The 19,497-nt window shown below is 37.1% G+C and overlaps 1 protein-coding gene across 1 annotated transcript in view; it reads left to right on the top strand.

Annotated features, from left to right (window-relative positions):
- Positions 1-19,497, top strand: part of SEC31A (SEC31 homolog A (S. cerevisiae)) — a 129,957-nt gene that overhangs the window by 51,220 nt on the left and 59,240 nt on the right. Inside the window, exons 12-18 of the mRNA XM_006877753.1 lie at positions 80-154; positions 2,606-2,644; positions 3,171-3,248; positions 5,813-5,888; positions 6,516-6,694; positions 14,270-14,396; positions 16,500-16,645. Of these exons, the coding sequence (XP_006877815.1) occupies positions 80-154; positions 2,606-2,644; positions 3,171-3,248; positions 5,813-5,888; positions 6,516-6,694; positions 14,270-14,396; positions 16,500-16,645 (720 nt within the window). The remainder of the gene's footprint in view (positions 1-79; positions 155-2,605; positions 2,645-3,170; positions 3,249-5,812; positions 5,889-6,515; positions 6,695-14,269; positions 14,397-16,499; positions 16,646-19,497) is intronic.

Here is a 19,497-nt window from a genome sequence, read left to right as displayed (position 1 = left end):
TGGGTTGCTAAGCGATAGTAAAAATTGGGACTTTAAATGCATATTGTTGATTTTCAAGATTATTATCTTTTTTTAAAAGGTAAATTTTGAGGATGATTCTCGTGGAAAATACCTTGAACTTCTAGGATACAGAAAAGAAGACCTAGGAACAAAGGTAAACCTTCAGAGGTGAAATGCCTGTGCTTAAACAAATACAATGTTTGTGTAGCAAGCATATGAAAAATAAAATTTTACCCGGATCATCTTGTCAATCAGTAAACATTTAGTAAAAATGTTAATAAAAGTTAAATATTAATGAAAATGTTTGCTTGGTTGTCAAAGTTTTGAATACATATTGTTAACTATGAAAGTCCACCTTATACTTCAGTTGAAACCTACTAGTTGTTGTTTTGTTAGTTGCTATGGAGTTGATTCCTACTCATGGCACCTTATGTATGCAGAGTACAACTGCTCTGTGGGATTTTCAAGGCTGTGACTTTTGGGAAGCAAACCTCCAGGCCTGTCTTCTAAGAATTACCAGCCTTTCAGCTAGTAGTTGAGTGCTTAACTGACCAGAAACACCCATAATTCATGTTTGATTTAAGAATTAATCTCAGGGAGAATTGAACCTTGAAAGATAGACACTATAAGCCTCAACCCCTGAAAATAACACTTTTAATAAGATTTTACTATGGTTATGGACCTATTGTCCCTTGGGGGAATGAGAGGGAAACTGTTTACAAAAACTTAAGAGATGAAAAATTGTGTACTGTTTCAGGCCATCACAGTTTTTCATTCTGTCCATGTTTATGCCTTTAGTCTACAGTTCCCAAACTGTGTATTGAGGGGCTATGGAGTGCCACAGGAATTTGCAGGGGCACAGATTTTTAAAGTAGAGTTGCTAATAAAGAGAACTATTTTAGGCTTTCTTTTGGCCTAAGAACACTGAAAAACTTCCTAAGTTATTAAGGGCGCTGTGGAGTCTCTTGAGTAGTGCAGATAGTTCGCATGTTGGACTGCTAACCAACAGATTGAAGTTCAGATCTACTCAGAAGCACCTCAGATGCTTTGTGATCTACTTTGAAAAAACTCAGTCACTGAAAAAACTTAGGAAGCATAGTTCTACTCTGACAAATACGGGGTGTCACGAAGAATAGGAGCCAACTTGATGGCCCCTGGTTTTTAAAGGCATCCTGAAAGTTGGCCTACATCTGTTTTATGTGGTTCTTGAAAATGTTAAAACAGGCGTTGAGGTTGGGAGTTTCTTTTAAAGAGATACAGGTGGTGGTTAGAGAGCATCTGAAGATGCTTGAAGCTTGAACGGAGGGCAAGGAGGAAGGATGTAACTGAGAGAAAAGCAAAGCATAGAAAAATGTAAATGGAATTGGAACTCTTGTTCTTAGATTACTTGGTCCAGCTAACAAACTCTGTAACTAGTAGATATTTTGGAGCAGGAGTAATTTTAAAAAGAGAAATAACCTTATTTTATAGTTTTCTCCTTTTAAGGAGATTATATTATTGTTAGTTCACATCTGCATCAACAACAGGAATAAAGAAACTCTGACTTTAGAAAACTTTGGAAGGAAGTAGTTAATGTTTTTTAAAAATTATTGTTTTAGCTCATCCTCAGTCTTTGAACATGACTAAAGTTTTCTATCATATTACAGAGTTGTATACATGGTACAAAGTCCTGGTGTGGCCCTATAGGATAATCACTGGTCAGTGATTCAGATTCACCAGCCGCTCCTTGAAAACCTTATCCAAGGTTACTTTGAGTCAGAACTGACTCTACAGCACTTAACAACAACTACAACAACATACATGGTACAGGTTGGATACTGCGCACTCTAAGCTGTGCCATGCATATTGAAGATTAGTGCCCCTTTGAAGTCAAACAAACCTAGGGTAACATCACAGCCCCTCTGTTCCCTGGGTATTTGTACTTGCTCCTTTGGAGTTTTTACATTGAACTTTATTAGTCTAAATTTGATGCTATAACTTTTTTAAATTTACAAGATATTAATATGAAAGTTTTAACTCATGCCTGATAACAAAAATGAGGAAATAGAATATGATTATTGAAATGCATATAATAGTTTACAGGAGGCTTGGTGACACAATGTGTTCAACATTTGAACTGCTAATGGAAAGGTTGGTGGTTGGAACCCACCAGCCACCCTGTAATAGAAAGATGTGGCAGTCTTCTTCCATGAAGATTTACAATCTCAGGGGCCCTATGGAGTGGTTCTGCTCTTTATAGAGTTGCTACGAGTCAGAATCGGCTCAACAGCAGGGTTGTTTTTAATACAAGTTTTTCTGAGTACATGAAGAAATATTTTTGAAAATTAGCTATAGTTAATTTATTTAAAACAAAGTAGAAGAAAATGTGCTTGTTTTCTGGTTAGTTTTGTGATTAAACAGGAGAGGTGTATAATATCTGAGCAGTAAAACTCCATGCGAACTAAGCTGGAAGTATTGAGGACTAGTTCTGAACATATTCTTTTCTTAAAGTCATCAGAGCTTTTGTGATAGTTTGTCAGCAAGAATAGATTAAGAGTGGTGAACATTTTTTGTATGCCCTGAAATAGAATTCCATTTAATAGGTGAGTTGTTATCTTTATTTCAGATTGCTTTGGCCTTGAACAAAATGGATGGACCTGACGTGGTAAGAAGGCCTTTAACTATATCTACATTCTAAAATTTGGATTTAGGTCCTAACAAATAAGGAAAGAATAAAGAAATAGGAGATGTGTCTATTTTGTTGTCTCACAGTATAAAGGTAAATGCTTCTAAGTTAACCTCATTTAAAAATAGCATAAGTTTAGTTGGAAGAACCTGTTTCTTGAAGTATTTTTTCACACACAAAAAATAAACAAAACAAATGTTTGTTCAGATATGAGGAGGCTGCAGAAAGTTCATGGAAGAGTGGAATTTTCACAAACTTTTGAAGCCCCCTTGTGCTTAAGTAGAGTGTTGAGAGATATTTGGTAGGAAAGAAAGGGAAGGAGTTAACAATACTGCTCTTTGGTTTTCCTCTAGTGGTGTTTCCCAAATGAAGCTACTCAATACTGCTACTTATGATTAAACTAGCTCTGAGTGTTGTTGGTTGGGTCTTTTGTCTTTCTTGTTTACTAATAAACTTTTAATGCTATATTCTTCAACTTCCTCTGTGATTGTTTTGTGTACCAAAGGCTCTTAAAGACTCTGACCAAGTAGCACAGAGTGATGGGGAGGAGAGTCCTGCTGCTGAAGAGCAGCTCTTGGGAGAGGTATTTATTTATTTACTTATTTTTCACTTTTAATTATTAGACAAATACATGACATTTCTGTATCTCAAAATTGCTTGACATTGAAATATGGAAAATTATTTTGATTCCTTATTCTAGAATACAGTTTGATTATATTACTTTCTTAGAGGTGTCTAGGGAAGGAATTTATGTACCTAAACTGACAGAAGTATCTATCATCTCTGAACCAATTTAGTTCTTTGACCTAGCATCTGGATACTATTTTTAAAAATTAACAGTTGAGGTGAGTTGGACTTAATTTGATAGGTAGGTATCAGGATATCAAACTGAAAAGAGGTTTTATTTGGAAAACCACATTGCATTGCATGTAAAGTTTATGTTTTTGTCTTGACGCATTCATATTTAGGACCCACTCTTAGCATAAGTTTCTGAATTTGTTTTAAACTTTTGAGTCCAAGAATACTTCAGTCAACTTCATGATTTGTTATAAATATGTCCTGAGTTCTTTTTGGCAATTTTCTAATTAAAAAGAGTCCTTGAGCACAGAATTGTGTCATTAATTTTTTCCTTTTAATTTTCTGGATTTTTAAAACTACTAATAATTACTTCTGTCATTTCCTTTTCTTGCTTTCTAATTATATTTTATCTTGGAAAAGTGATTAACAGGTTCCTCTTTCTCATCTCACTTTTGACCTTTTCATTGTTCTCTGTGGTACTGGGATATTCTGACTGTGGGATATTTCTAACAGTTTTTTACTAAGCTACAGAAAGAATTCATCAGTAAATTTAGACTATCATGTGACGATTAAAAAAATTTTTTTTCCCTTAGAAGTAGGGGTTCTAGATGTGGATACTTTTGTTCCATACTAAAAATGTTTACGATATTAGGGTCCATTAAAGAAATGTGCTTTCAAATAGAGGACCATTTGAGAATACACAATTTAGTAGGTAAGAATAATAGGTATTTCTAAAGACCATAGTCATTAATGAGTAGTTTCAGAGTACCTGAAAAAATGTCTCCCTTAATGATACGAATGGTTATCAAACATTGTTGTCGTTAAATGCCATCGAGTTGGTTCTGACTTATAGTGACCCTACTTAGGGTTTTTGAGGAGCAGCTGGTGAGTTTGAATTGCTGACCTTCTCATTCAGTCTGACCTTGTGGTCAAGTGCTTATCTTACAGTGCCACACCAGGACTCCATGCATATTTTAGAAGTCCATAAATAAAGGTTTGTTCATTGTTTTTAGAGAAAAAATTTGAAAAATGAATTAAAGTTCTTTTTTTTTGATAAATTTGTTAGTGAATATAGTCAAATCACTGTCTCTGATGTGTTTTTCTTCATGTTAATAGATTAAGATCATTAATGTTTTCTACTTGAGCTTTTAAATTCCTAAATGCTACTCTAGGGGAAATGGAAATAAGAGTTGTAGTCATTATTCTGTAATGATCAGTGCTAATTAATTAGACATTATTTACAGATAATACTTTGCTGTGCTCTGCACTAACATTCCCGAGCTCAAAAATGCCCCCGACCTTGAGTACTAAGGTTACAATCAGGTGTGAAGGTAACAAAAGCACAGAAGGTATTTTATCTCATGCAGTGGAACTAAATTATCATTTTAAAGTTTCTAATCTCTGATACATTTGTTTTTACTTTTTAATTTCTGTGTATGAAAGAGAAAACATTCAAATATATGCCATTGAAATACCTCCATTGTCTTTATTTTTAAAGAAAGAAAATGCTGCATTTATTTATTTATTCATATATGAATTTATTTTTTAATGAGTCTTGCAAATAGTCACAGAAATTTATAAGAGAACTACACATATTTGTACTACACCTTGCTGCTGTTTTAAGTATGATAATTTCAGAGAACATATGTATAATTGAATTTGAATATGTTCATAAACACTCTGTTTATGTTATTTTTATACTGAGGACATCTAGTGATTTTTGTTATGGGTGGGTCCGTTAAACAAACAAAAAATACAAAACCTTATAATGAAACCCTAGTGCCTAGGAATTTTTAGATGTGTAGAAGCAGAGTTGCTTTAAAATCTAAATACATACACTGTAATTAAAAAGTGTGTATTTTGTATATTTCAAGCCACTTGTAGTTGATGTATCTTAGAAAACAAAGATTTGTCTTCTTAACCTAACTTCTGAGCTACCAGTTGTGGACTTAATTTTTTTTCTTTACGTTTAAATTTGTCTAACATTATTATTGATGATCTTGGATTTCATTTATAATTACATAATGGTAATTAATACTCAAGGGAAATTATATAGCTTAGTGAAAACTTGGACTTGAGAATTTTTCTGGACTACCTTAGGGTGTCATTAGGTGAGTAATCATATATAGATTTGTTTCACCAGTAAATTTTTTTGTAGTTCTATTCTAGCTGGGAGTCCTGGTATGGCACTGTGGGTTAATGCGCTGGACTGCAGGGTCGGTGATTCAAGCTCCCCAGTTACTCCTTGGGAACCCTATACTGGGTTGTTATGTATTGGAACTGACTCTTAGGGCTCTTAACAACAGCAACAATATTCTAGCTAAGTTGCTATCCTTTTTATCTCTTTAGAGAATGAAAGAAGAAAAACAAGAATCTGAATTTTTATCCTCAGCTGGAGGAACATTTAATATTTCTGTTAGTGGGGGTAAGTACCTACTGCTGTTGATTCCCCTCCCTTTTTTTTAACCAGTTGAAAGCATAACAAGTAATCCATAAGTTTAAGTTCATGAAGACATTAAAATGTGTTTTGCCATTGCTGTTAGGTAGTTAATAAAGAACTCAGTTAATGTTTAGTATATATAATCAATGCCCTGAAAATGGTGGCGTGTGTTTACCACACCTATGTGTTACAAACTATTTAATCTTTATTAATTCAATTTAAGCGGTCTGGAAAATGTGTTATTGTACATGTTGTTGTTGTTAAGTGCCGTCGAGTCGGTTCCGACCCATAGCGACCCTGTACAGGATTTCCGAGGGTGTAAATCCTTACGGGAGTAGAAAGCCTCATCTTTCTCCCGCGGAGCGGCTGGTAGTTTCGAACCGCTGACCTTAAGGTTCGCAGCCCGATTCGTAACCACTACGCTACCACTATATTCTTATAGACCTCGTCTATAAATATTAACAGCTTGTGTTAGAATTTTATCCACCATTAATATTAGTCAGAAATTAGCATTGCGTTCTCTATTTTGTGTTATGTGTGTAGTTTTCTGGGTTTATTTTTGTAACACAAAACTTTAATTTAACTTGTGTGTATTATATTTCTTTATTGCAGACATTGATGGCTTAATTACTCAGGCTTTGCTGATGGGTAATTTTGAGAGTGCCGTTGACCTTTGTTTACATGATAACCGTATGGCAGATGCCATTATATTGGCCATAGCAGGTGGACAAGAACTCTTGGCTCGAACCCAGAAAAAGTACTTTGCAAAATCCCAAAGCAAAATTACCAGGGTATGTACTTTTCAAGCTAAACAAGTTTAGTTTAGTTTTAGTTTTTTTTAAAAAAACCTTTTATGGTGAATTGACTGAAGATTTACAGAGCCAGATCATCAGTGTTTTACATTCTGCAAATCATATACTTTGCTTCATTACAATGATTATAATCTCCTCCATTTACCAATGGTTATCAGTGTTTATCACTCTTCGCTTTAACTGTTGCACTCCTTTATCTCCCTCTACTGTCATCGTTCCTCTGATGACTTCCCTCTTATTGGATATTACTTGCCTGATCACCCATGTTAATTTCCTACCCTCTTGCCCATGAATAATTTTCCATTCCTTCCTCTATAACATGTTATTGTTGTTAGGTGTCATCAAGTCGGTACCGACCCATAGCGACCTTATGCACAACAGAATGAAACACTGCCTGGTCCTGGGCCAACCTCAGAGTCGTTACTACACTTGTACCCATTGATGCTGCTGCTTTGCCAGTCCATCTCACTGGGGGTCTTCATCTTTTTCTCTGACCCACCACCTTATCAAAAATGATAGCTTTCTCTAGCGGCTGGGCCCTCCTGACAATATTTCTGAAGTATGAGAGACGAAGTGTGACCATCCTGGTCTCTAAAGAGCACTCTGGCTGCACTTCTTCCAACACAGATCTATTGGTTCTTTTGGCAGCCCATGGTACTTTCAGTATTCTCCTCCAGCACCGTAACTCAAAAGCATCAATTCTTCTGTGGTCTTCCTTATTTATTGTCCAACTTTCATATGCATATGAGTTTATTGAAATTACCATGGCTTGAGTCAGGCCCACCTTAGTCCTCAAGCTGACATCTTTACTCTTCAGCACATTAAAAAGGCCTTGTGCAGCAGATTTGCCTAATGCAATACGTCTTTTGATTTCTTGACTGTTGCATCCATGAGTGTTGATGGTTGAGCTGAGAAAAATGAAGTCTTTGACAAATTCAGTCTTTTCTACATTGATAAGAATGTTTATTGGTCCAGTGGTGAGGATTTTTGTTTTCTTTACATTGATGTGCAATCCATACCGAAGGCTGTGCTCTTTGATCTTAATCAGTAAGTATTTTAAGTCCTCTTCACTTTCAGCAAGCAAGGTTGTATTATCTGCATTTCGCAGGTTATTAATGAGTCTTCCTCCAATCCTGATGCCACATTTTTCTTCATATAACTCAGCTTCTCAGATTATTTGCTCAGCATACAGGTTGTATAAGTGTGAAAGAATACAACCCTGTCTCACACCTTTCCTAATTTGAAACCATGCAGTGTTCCTTTGTTCTTTTTGAACAACAATTATAGATTATTTTATTGAGAAAACCTTTTCTCAGTTTTTTACAGTGGTCTCCTACAATGTCTGTCCTTTTGTGATTGACTAATTTCATTCAGAGTGATGTCCTCAGGTTCATCCATATTGTGAGGTGTTTCACAGATTCATCTTTATTCTTCAATATGTGCTATTTAGTTCAAAGATATGCTGTCATTGTGTGTATGTACCAAAGTTTGTGTAACCATTCTTCTGTTGATGGGCATTTAAGCTGTTTTCATCTTTTTAATATGTCTCTTGCAGATAATATATTGAAGTACCGTGTTTTCTTCTCCATTCTGTTCTCTTTGCCTCTTTACTGTTGCATTTAATCCATTTATATTCAGTGTAATTATCTACAGGTATGAATTGATTACTGTAATTTTTCTGTGTGTGTGTGTTTTGTTTTTTTTCCATAGTGCTGCTCTTCTCTTTGTTCTGTATCATTTTCTACACTGAGGTCATTTTATTTGTAGGTTTTCTTTTCATTTTCATTTCTGTTGTGTTAATATTTACTAAAGTTTTCAATTTCACTCGTTTTAAATTTTGATGTGCAGGTATATTAATTTTCTCGAGGTTACCCTATAACTAATTAATGTTTTTCTCCTATCTTGACATCTACTTGTCATCCTTGCCATTTGGAAGTTCTGTATCTACACTATTCCCTCTTTTTGCTTTGTAGATGATATAATTATACATTGATTTCTCTGATTCCCTATTTTGAGTCTCATAAGTTTGTTTTACTTTGAATACTTTTGGATTGAGTTGTGGGTTGTGTTTTCATGTATGGTAATCTCAGGCTGTTGTTGATTCTTAGTCCAAAGAAAACTCCATAGCATTTTTTGTAAAATTGGTCTGGTCATTACAAATCCCTTTAATGTCTGTTTATCAGCAAATGCTCTAATTTTGCCAGTGTATTTGAGAGACAGCTTTGCTAAGTATGTGATTCTGGGTTGGTAATTTTTTTTTCAGACTTTTGTGTATGTTATCCCATTGCCTTCTTGCCTACGCGGTTTCTGCTGAGAAATCAGGGCTTACTTAGTCTTATTGGTTCTCCTTTGCAGGTAATTTTTTGTTTATCCGAACTAGCTTTTAGTATTCTTTCCTTGTCTTTATATTTGGAAAGTTTGATTGTGATATGTCTTGGTAATTTCCTTGTGGGATTTGTCCTGTTTGGGGTTCGTTCAGCTTCTTGTATGCTTATTTTCTCATCTTTCATGATGTTAAGAAAGTTTTCTTCCAACATCTCTTCAACAGTTTTCCCTGTACTTTTTATTGTCTCTTCCTGTCCTAGAATTCTGATCAACTGAAAGTTGTTTCACTTAGTGGTGTCCCACATAACTCTTAGGATTTCTTCAGAGTTTTTCCATTCTTTTTTCTGATTGTTCTTTTAGCATACTAGAATTAAGAGATTTATCTTCAAGCTCAGTAATTTGGACTTCCATTGCTTCAAATCTCCTTCTTTGCCCATTCAGTGTATTGAAATCGTAGTGTTATTTTATGTATGAAAGTTTATGTATGTAGTGTTATGAAATCGTAGTGTTAATTTTCTGGATTTCTGATGGCAGGTTTTGTATTACTTCAAAATTTGCATTTATTTTGTCTATTTATTCTGTAGTGTTTTCCTGAATTCTAATTTTTTCAAGTTTTTTCCTGTGATCTGCTTGCTTCCTTCAGTCTTTTTGTCAGTCCTTTGAAGGTACCTAAGTAGCATTCTTTTTAGTAAGTTCCATTACCTTTTTTTCTTCAGAAACATTTTCTGGTTCTGCATCTTAGTTATTTGTTTGAGTTATTTTCTCTTGTGTCTTCATGTGAGCTAAAATCATTTGTTGTCTCCAGGGTATTGATGGGGTTATATGTTGATGTTGTTCTTAGGCTCTCATCAACTGGTTCCTGTGAGTGTAGTTAGCAAAGGGAATCGTGTATACTGCTCTCATTTGCACTTTTCTATTTATGGTTGATTTGGCTGGTGTCGGTTGCTGATTAGGTGGTATAGCAGCTGGTATTGATTCTTGCCCAGTAGGTGGAACTTCAGAGGGTACAGTTGTGACTGGGTTGTATGAATATGGCTATGCTCTCCTGTTGGCTGGGAAAGAGAAAACCCATCACACACAAAAACATAGAATAAAAAAATATGGAACCAACAATGAAAACGTTTAATAATATAGAGAAAAAAAATAAAATAAAAACTGTCAGCAACCAGAAAAAAGAAATATAATAACTATCAAGACAAAAGAGGGACAAGGAAATAGAGCTATAGAAGAGGTAAAAATGAGAGAAACCGAAAGGAAAAAATGAAAAAGACACTTAAGATTAACTAAAATGAGAAAGAAGAACAGGGAAATGGAACTATAGAAGAGAAAGGATATAAAAGGAAGACATTTTTAAAAAATAACTTAGAAAAAAACACCTAGAGGGGAGATGGAAAGAGTAGAGAATAAAGAAAGATCAAAAGTAAAAAAGGAAATGAGAAACAAAATAATAAGAAAAAATAAAAAGCAGAAATAGAAAGGATAAAATTCAAGGGAATGTGAAGAGGTAGGAGGAAGAGAAAGAATAGACAAACACAATGAAACTACAAAAGGAAAAAAATAAACCCCAAAACAAAACAAAATCCAGTGTATTTGTTGGATCCAGAGTGAAGGAAACTCTGGGGTGGTTGAGGTGGTTGTGGGAGGATTATTACAGTGGAGATCCTGGCCCTAGATGGCGTGCCTAGTGCCCTCAGTGTGAGTATGTTCGGGGTGCTCAATACGTAAGTAAATCATGGAGGTAGTTTCAGTGTCTGTTAGGACCACAGGGTAGCTGGAAGCATGGTGACTAGTTAAATGATGGTCTGGTGGCTCTGTGGATCCTATAGGTTGTATGCCAATCCTACCTGAATTCAGGCACTAGAGCGATGCCCCAGATTGGAGCAGCAGGTCCCAGCCAAACACTGGTGTGGCTCCCAACCTTATGGCTACAAACTCCTGGAGAGTAGGGGTTGTGCTGAGGGTAAATGATAGTGGGAGCTGGTCACACCTCTGGTCACCAGTGGTGATTGTTGTTAGGTGCTGTTAAGTCTGTACTGACTCATAGCAACCTTATGCACAACAGAACAAAACACTGCACAGTCCTGTGCCTACCTCATAATTGTTGCTATGCTTGAGCCCGTTGCTGCTGCCACTGTGTCAGTCCGTTAGGTGGGGGAATCTTCCTCTTTTGAGCCAAACCTTCGCTTTACCAACCATGATGTACTACTTCTCCAGGGACTGGTCCCTCCTGATGATAAGTGTGAAGTGGCCATCCTGGCACCTAAGGAGTATTCTAGCTATACTTCTTCAAACACAGATTTCTTTGTTTGTTTTATTGTTAGTCCATGGTGCTTTTAATATCCTCTTCCAACACCATAACTCAAATGCATCAATTCTTTTATAGTCTTCCTTGTTCACTGTCCAGCTTTCACATGCATATCCTGTATTGAAAATGCTATGGTCTGGTCAGGCCCAATTTAGTCCTTAAACTGACATCTTTCCTCTTGAACACTTTAAAGAGGTCTTGTGCAGCAGATTGCTTAACACAATAGTCATTTGATTTTTTGACTGCTGCTTCCATGAGTGTTGGTGGTAGATCAGAGCAAAATAAAGTCTTTGACAACTTCAGTGTTTTCTCCATTAATCATGATGTTACTTGTTGGTCTGTTTGTGAGGACTTTTGGTTTCTTTACATTGAGTTGCAACCCATACCGAAGGCTGTGGTCTTTGATATCATCAGTAAGTATTATAAGTCCTCTTTGTTTTCAGCAAGCAAGGTTGTATCATCTGCGTATTGCAGGTTGTTACTGAGTCTTCTAATCCTGATGTCACAGATAGTTGCTCAGCATACAGATTAAGTGTGGTGAAAAAATAATAACCCTGGCACACACGTTTTCAGTGTCCCCTTCTTTTCAAATGACTCCCTCTTGGTATGTGCAGTGGTTCCTCTTGAGCACAATTAGGTGTTTTGGAATTCTCATTGTCTGCAATGTTTTTCATAGCTCATCATGATCCACACAATTGAAAGCCTTTGCATAGTCAGTAAAGCATATAGTAAACATCATTCTGTGTTCTCTGCTTTCAGCCAAGATCCTTTTGACATCAGCACTGATATCCGTCCCTTCACATCCCTGTCTGAATCCAGCCTGAGTCTCTGGCAGTTCCCTGTCAGTATGTTGCTGCAGTAATTTTGAATTATCTTAACAGTATTTTACTTGTATGCGATACTAATGATACTGTCTGATGATTTCCACAGTCAATTGGATCACCTCCCCTTTGAATGGGCACAAATATGGATCTCTTCCAGTCAGCTGGTCAGGTAGCAAAAAATTTCTTGGCATAGATGAATGAGTGCATCCAGTGCTTCATCAATTTGTTGAAGAATTTCAATTTGTATTCCTTCGATTCCTGGAGCCTTGTTCTTTGTCAATGCCTTTAGTGCACCTTGGACTTTTCACTCAGTATCATTGACTCTTGATCATATGGTACCTCTTGAAATGGTTGAACATCAACCATTTCTTTTTGGTTCAGAGACTGCATATTCCTTCCATCTTCTTTTGATGCATCAAATCCAATATATTGACCATTGTTGTACATCATTCAGTATTTTGCTCATTGTTGTTTTTAACTACTGTTGATTCGATTCCGATCCATAGTGACCCTGTATAGATTTCTGAGACACAGCTGGTGAGCTTGAACCTCCAACCATTGGGTTCAAACCGACTTTGTAGTCCAGCGTGTTAACCCACAGTGCCACACCAGGACTCAATTTTGCCCATAGAATCCTTCAGTATTGTAAGTCAGGGCTTGAATTTTTGTTTCATTTCTTTGAGTGAGAAATGCTAAGCATGTTCATTCCTTTTAGTTTTCTAACTCCAGGTCTTCATACATTTCATTATAATATTTGACTGTCTTCTCAAGTTGCACTTTGAAGTTTTCCATTTAACTCTTTTAACTTCACATTTCTTCCATTTGCTTTAGCATCTCTATGCTGGAGAGCAAGTTTCAGAGTCTCTTCTGACATCCATTTTATTCTTTTTTTTCTTTCTTATTTTCTTAACGGCCATTTGCTTTCTTCCTGTAAGATGTTCTTTTGTCATACCACAACTCTTCTGGTCTTCCTTCAGTTATTAGTGTCCTCACTGGAGCATGGCTCTCTAGCATAAGCAAGCAGTGGTCTGTGAACCACTAGTAGGTTGAGCCCACCAACTGTTCCAAGGGAGAAAGATGTGACTTTCTACTCCTACAGAGATTTACAGTCTCTGAATCTCTAAACAGGGTCCCTATGAGTTGAAACTGACTCAATAGTATAATAACAATATCAGATGTGTGTTTGTGGGTTTTTTATGTAAATAAGCATTTTCCCACATTATTAAAAATTCTTACAAGTATTTAATTGCTTTGTAATAACCTATGCTGCTCCTTCCGTGTGCCATCAAGTCAGTTGCGCATCATAGTGACCCTGTATAAGGTTTCAGAGGCTGTAAATTTTTACTGGAGAATAAAGCCTCATCTTTCGCCTGTGGGATGGCTGGTGGATTCAAACTGATGACTTTGTTGTTAGCAGCTCTACTTGTAACCGACTCTGCTACAAGTGTTCTTTATAATATTCTGTAGTAAGGCTGTATTCTCTTAGTTTTGGATGTTTAGATAGTTTCCATTATTCATATAGGTTATCACAATAATAAATACTTTCCTAGTGCCTAAAGATGTTTTGAGTTTTTCTGATTGTTGATTTAAGCTGTTGTTTTAGGAGTGGAATTTCTGGGCACAGTGTTTTAACATTTTTAAGGCTCTTGCTTGGTGTTACAAAATTACTTTCTATACAAACTATAGCAGTGCCCAGGCTCGCCAGCATTGGGTGCCTGTCATCCCACCTCCCGCCACACTCCATGTCAGTCCTGCTTTGTTGTATTTTAGCCTCACTAGCTGCTGGTTAGTTTCTCATGCACTCTTAGGTTCCTTTCTTCACATGGAGTCTGTATCTGTGGTTCTCTTTGCCTGCAGTGCTTTTGCCATCTTGCTGAAGCTGATTTCTAATTTTCCTTCTTAGCACTTTATAAATAAAATATATTTGTATGGTCAGTTTATTTGGTGGGGGAGAAAAAGTAATACCATCTTGTTATGTCATCTAGTTCAAGTATATAATGCACTTTGCTGCTGCTATGTTGTGTGTGATTAATTAGCCACAGTTAGTTTTTATTAATATTTAAAAGACTTTTCCTTCTCCATTTGTTTTCCTTTCCCAAGTTGATTACTGCAGTGGTAATGAAGAACTGGAGAGAGATTGTTGAATCCTGTGACCTTAAAAATTGGAGAGAGGCTTTAGCTGCAGTATTGACTTATGCTAAACCAGATGAATTTCCAGCCCTCTGTGGTAAGAAAATGAACTTTGTATTTAATGTCTCACAAAGATGACATGGTACATATTAAATAAAATTAATGACAAATTTTATTAGAAATTTTTGTTAGCCTACTAATCATAAATAGAAAAAGGAAGTTATTTGAATTATTTTATCAGAAATACATTATTTCTCCATACCTAGTCATTATTTAGAGTCCTGGTGTGGCATTATAGTGTAACCTCTGGACAGATAATTGCAAGGTTGGAAGTTCAAATCTACCAGCTGCTCCTTGGAAACCTTATACAGGGTCGCTATGAGATGGAACAGACTCTACTGCACTTAATAACAACAACAAAAATAACATTAATATTTATAAAGATTTTTGTTGGCTGCGAACCATAAGGTCAGCAGTTCAAAATTACCAGCTGTTCCGCGAGAGAAAGATGAGGCTTTCTGCTCCTATAAAGATTTACAGCCTTGGAAATCCTGTACAGGGTTGCTATGAGTTGGAACCGACTCCACGTACATAACAACAGCAACAAGTGCTATTGAGTTGGTTCCGAGTCATAGTGACCCTGTATAGGGTTTCTGAGTAGCGGCTGGTAAGTTTGAATCGTAAACCTTGTAGTTCAGACCTACCTTGTGGTCCAGTGCTTATGCTACAGCGCCACACCAGGACTCCATTTATAAAGATGTTATTATTGTTAAGTGCTGTCAAGTTGGCTCCAACTCATCGTGACCCTGTATGGGGTTTCCAGGGAGCAGCTGGTGAGCTTGAATCGCTAACCTTGCAGTTCAAACTGACCTTGCAGTTCAGCACATTAACCCACAGTGCTGCATAGTGTTTAATAATTTTGATTTGGGCAGACCAGGGTTGGAATCTTGTCCCTCCCTATAACTGTATGATCTAGGAAAAATTACTTCCTGAGCCTCATTTTACTCATCTGTGAAATGTTACATAATAAACAGGTCTCATTTGAGACAGACTAGGAAAAGTTTACTTCCAAATATCAGGCAGTTTACTTCCAAAATATCAGGCACTGAAAACTCTGTGGATTTCAACTTTCTGATCAGCAGTCAGTCATGATCATAAGCAGCAGTTTTGTTCTTTTGACACACAGTTACCATGAGTTGGGGTCCAACTAACAAGGACGATAAAAATAGTAATTATAACGTTTGAGTAAAAATTGCCATTAAAGTCCATGACTGAACTGGCAGCTAAGGAATAAATATTCAGTCTTTGGAAAAAGGTACTGTAAAAATGCTAGTATGAAAACAATCATTTGCTATCTGGAAGTATTGAGGATATAAAAATTACATGGTATTAATGGTTATAATCATAAATCATTTCTAGTAGCCCTAGTTGCCATTTGCTTGTTTATCCAGAACCAGCCATGTTTCAATCTGCTGATGAGAAAACATCTTATGTGGTAACCCAAAAACCATAGCCACTGCCACAAGACTATGACTGTGACTCACAGAGACCCCATAGGGTTTCCAAGACTTTATGGAAGCACATTGCCACATCTGTTTCTCACAGAGCTGCTGCTGGATTCAGACTGTCGCTCAATTGGTTAACAACTGAGCACTTTAATCACGGTGCACCAGGGATCCTCTGATGTGATGAAATGGAGTTCCATGTTTATTCATATTTTTTCTTATATAGTGATCCCTTTTTAAAAAAATATACCAGAAATCAATTATACAGCAGTTACACAGCTAGGCATAGATTTTGGTGAAATTGTTATATATAATTTGCCACTTAATTCTATTTATTTAAGGAGCCCTGGTAGAATAGGGTTATACATTGGACTGCTAACCACAAGGTCAGTAGTTTGAATCCACCAGCCACCCTATGGAAGAAAGAGTAGGCTTTCTTCTGTGAACATTTTTAGCTTCGGAAACCCTACGTAGGATTGCTGTGAGCCAGAACGGATTCCATGGCAGTGGGCTTGGTGTCTTGGGTGTATTCATTTAGTAAAGAAGTATTTACTAAGCATTTAGTGTATGACCCTGATTTTGTTTCTCTTGATACTCGTTGGTTGTGAACTTTAATCCCTCCTTCTAAAATTATTAAACTGTTCCCTGATTTAGATTGCTGACAGTATAATCTTCCTTTTTCTTTTGATCCATAGATCTTTTGGGAACTAGGCTTGAAAGTGAAGGTGATAGCCTCCTGCAGACTCAGGCGTGTCTCTGCTATATCTGTGCAGGGAATGTAGAGAAGCTAGTTGCATGTTGGACTAAAGCTCAAGATGGAAGCAACCCCTTGTCCCTTCAGGTTAGTATCTTTTAAACAAAATATGGTAATTACTTTTTAGTGTTGTTTTCCTCCCTACGTATGATCAAGTTACATTATAGAAATGTATTTTTCACTGCTTACACCCTACCTACTTACAAGTTGTGTTCTGGAAGTTCTTTTTCTAGATAAATATATGTATCATCTTTTGAAGAATTTGTGAGATTGAGGTTGTCATTTGGCAGAATTTTAGGGGAAATGGATGGCAAGGGACTAAAAAATGCTCAAGGATTTACCTCTTTTCACTCTTGTTCCTTTCTCTGACCCTACTTGTTTCAGGCAAAGCAGGAAGAATTAGTGTAAAGAGTGGGAGGCTGCATGAATAGTGTCTTTTAGAAAGCTCATTACAGGGCTGCTCCCTATGAGTTGGAGGCTAAAGATATCCCAACTGTTCAACTTTTCCAACATGTTATGCTGCTCCATTGTCCTTGAAATCAATTACGCCTCCTCTCTTCCCTCAAATCCCAGGATTCTGCAACACACTGCAACGTCTCACAAAACTCACACTTGTCAAATGAAATGACTCACACAATTGTGGAGGCTGCCAGGTCCCAAATCTGTAGTTCAGAGATCAGTCTGGAGGAATCTTCTCACCCACGTAGTCTCAGAAGCTGAGGAATCCAAATTGGCAGGTCAGATGACAGGCTGTTGATGCATGAGACTGCAGGAGCTGGTGAATCAGGTCAGGTGATGGGCCGAAACTCCTATGAACTAGGAGGTCAGATATAAAGAGCCAAATGCATGATCCAGGGCAAGAGAAAGCGCTTGTCTAAAGCAGTCTTATAAATTGGAATCCGAATATGCCTCTAAGGGAAACTAAAAGTGGTGATTTGAGTCATACCCTCTACTAAGGTGGGAGCATCCTTAATCCTTTGTTCTAATATAATCTGTGCTACTTGTGTTGTTGTGTGCCATGGAGTCGGTTCCAACTTGTAGCAACCCTTTACAGGGTTTCTGAGTCTGTAAATCGTTAGAGGGAGCAGAAAGCCTCATCTTTCTCCTGCGGAACAGCTGGTAGTTTCGAACTGCTGACCCTGATGTTAGCAGCCCGCCCGATTTGTAACCACTGCGCTACCAGAGCTCCTTAATCTGTACTCGTTGTTGTTGTTGTTGTTAAGTGCCATCGAATTGGTTCCGAACCATAGTGACTCTGTATAGGGTTTCCGAGGAGCAGCTGGTGAGCTTGAACCACCGACCTTGCAGTTCAGATGGCTTTGCAGTCTGGTGCATTAACCTGCCGTGCCACACCAGGACTCCAAACTGTACTCCTTAGTCCTACTTTAATTTTTACTCATTTCAAAATGAGTCCATAATTAGGGCATATTGTTAAGTGCTGTCTAGTTGGTTCCAACTCATAGCGATCCTGTATAGGATTTCTGAGGAGCGGCTGGTGACATATAACATTGACATTGTGGTAGAGTGTTTATCCTTCAGTGCCACACCAGGACTCCAATCACTGGCATGGCATAGAGACTAGAATTTAATATACATCATGAAATGCAGAAATTTGGCTAGAAGAGCCATAATAAATAATTTAGCTGCTCTGCAGAGGCATAATATAATATTTCAGCATAATTCTTTTTCTCTTTGGAAAGAGATTCTCTTAGTAGACTTCCTCTAAAGATCTTTGTATATTGAACTTGAAAATCAAGCAGGAAATCTAGGTTTTTCTGCTAAGTATTCTTTGTGTGTATGTGGGGGGTTAATACTTGTTCCACACTTGTGGATTTGTGCACTATAAAAATAATTCTTATTAAAGAACAACACAAGAAAGTTAAAGTTAAATGATTTGGAACTCGTGTGCCTCTGTGTCTACGTTAACTCAGAGTTGTAAGATTTTTCTGACAGTACTTTGTTCACTCACAGTTCGCCTATAGCTACTAGAACCTGGTTGCTGCCTTCAGACTTTTTTTTGCTGCCTTCAGAACTCACTTGGTTCAAATGGACTTGTATTTGTTTTAAAACAAGACAGGTAGCTAGCCATATAAAGCTACTTAGAAGAAGATGGTAACTTACTTTATTCATGAGCTAGATGCCTTCCTGCTTACTTGTTTTTAAATACCTAAATGTTGTTGTTGTTAAGTGCCGTCGAGTCAATTCTGGCTCATAGTGACCCTGTATTGGGTTTCCAAGGAGCGGCTAGTGAGTTGAACTGCCAGCCTTGTGGTTCATGCTGACCTGGAGGTCGAGTACTTATCCTACAGTGCCATACCAGGACTCCAGAACTTTCTGATGGGGATAATAATAGTAGATACTATACTTTTTTTTTTTAGTTGTAAAATACAGATAACATAAAATTTGCCACTTTTAGCTTTTTTGAGTGTATAATCCAGTAGTCTACCATTCATCTATGAGTATTTTGGACTGTGTTGGTTTCTGTGTACTGTTTTGCTGGAAGCTGTGCCACTAGTGTTTCCAGCAGGCTCACCCATGGAAGGCAGATTTCAGTGGCACTTCCAGGCTAACAAAGACTAAGAAGGAGAGGCAGATTACTTCTGAAAGTTTAGCAACTAAAAACCCTATGAATATCAGTGGAACATTGTCAGATGTCTGAAAACACTATGAATAGCACCAAAATATTGTCAGATGCAGTGCTGGAAGATGAACCCCTCTGTTTCAAAGTCACTAGCAATATGACTGGGGTCGGGGAAGAGCTGCCTCCTCAAAATAGAGTTGATGGTAATGATGTAAATGAAGCAACGCTTTCAAGACCTTTAATTGCTGATGGGACACAACTCAAAATTAGGACAAACCATTGCAAACATCCATTAATAATTGGAACATGGAGAGAACAAACAAGATGGCAGATCGGGTGGACGTATAGCAGAGAGCTC

Source organism: Chrysochloris asiatica, unplaced genomic scaffold (genome assembly GCF_000296735.1).
Source record: "Chrysochloris asiatica unplaced genomic scaffold, ChrAsi1.0 scaffold00588, whole genome shotgun sequence".
Taxonomy (NCBI): Eukaryota; Metazoa; Chordata; class Mammalia; order Afrosoricida; family Chrysochloridae; genus Chrysochloris; species Chrysochloris asiatica.
The sequence above is the reverse complement of the archived record's forward strand: the minus strand, read 5'-3'. Positions and strand labels throughout refer to the sequence as shown.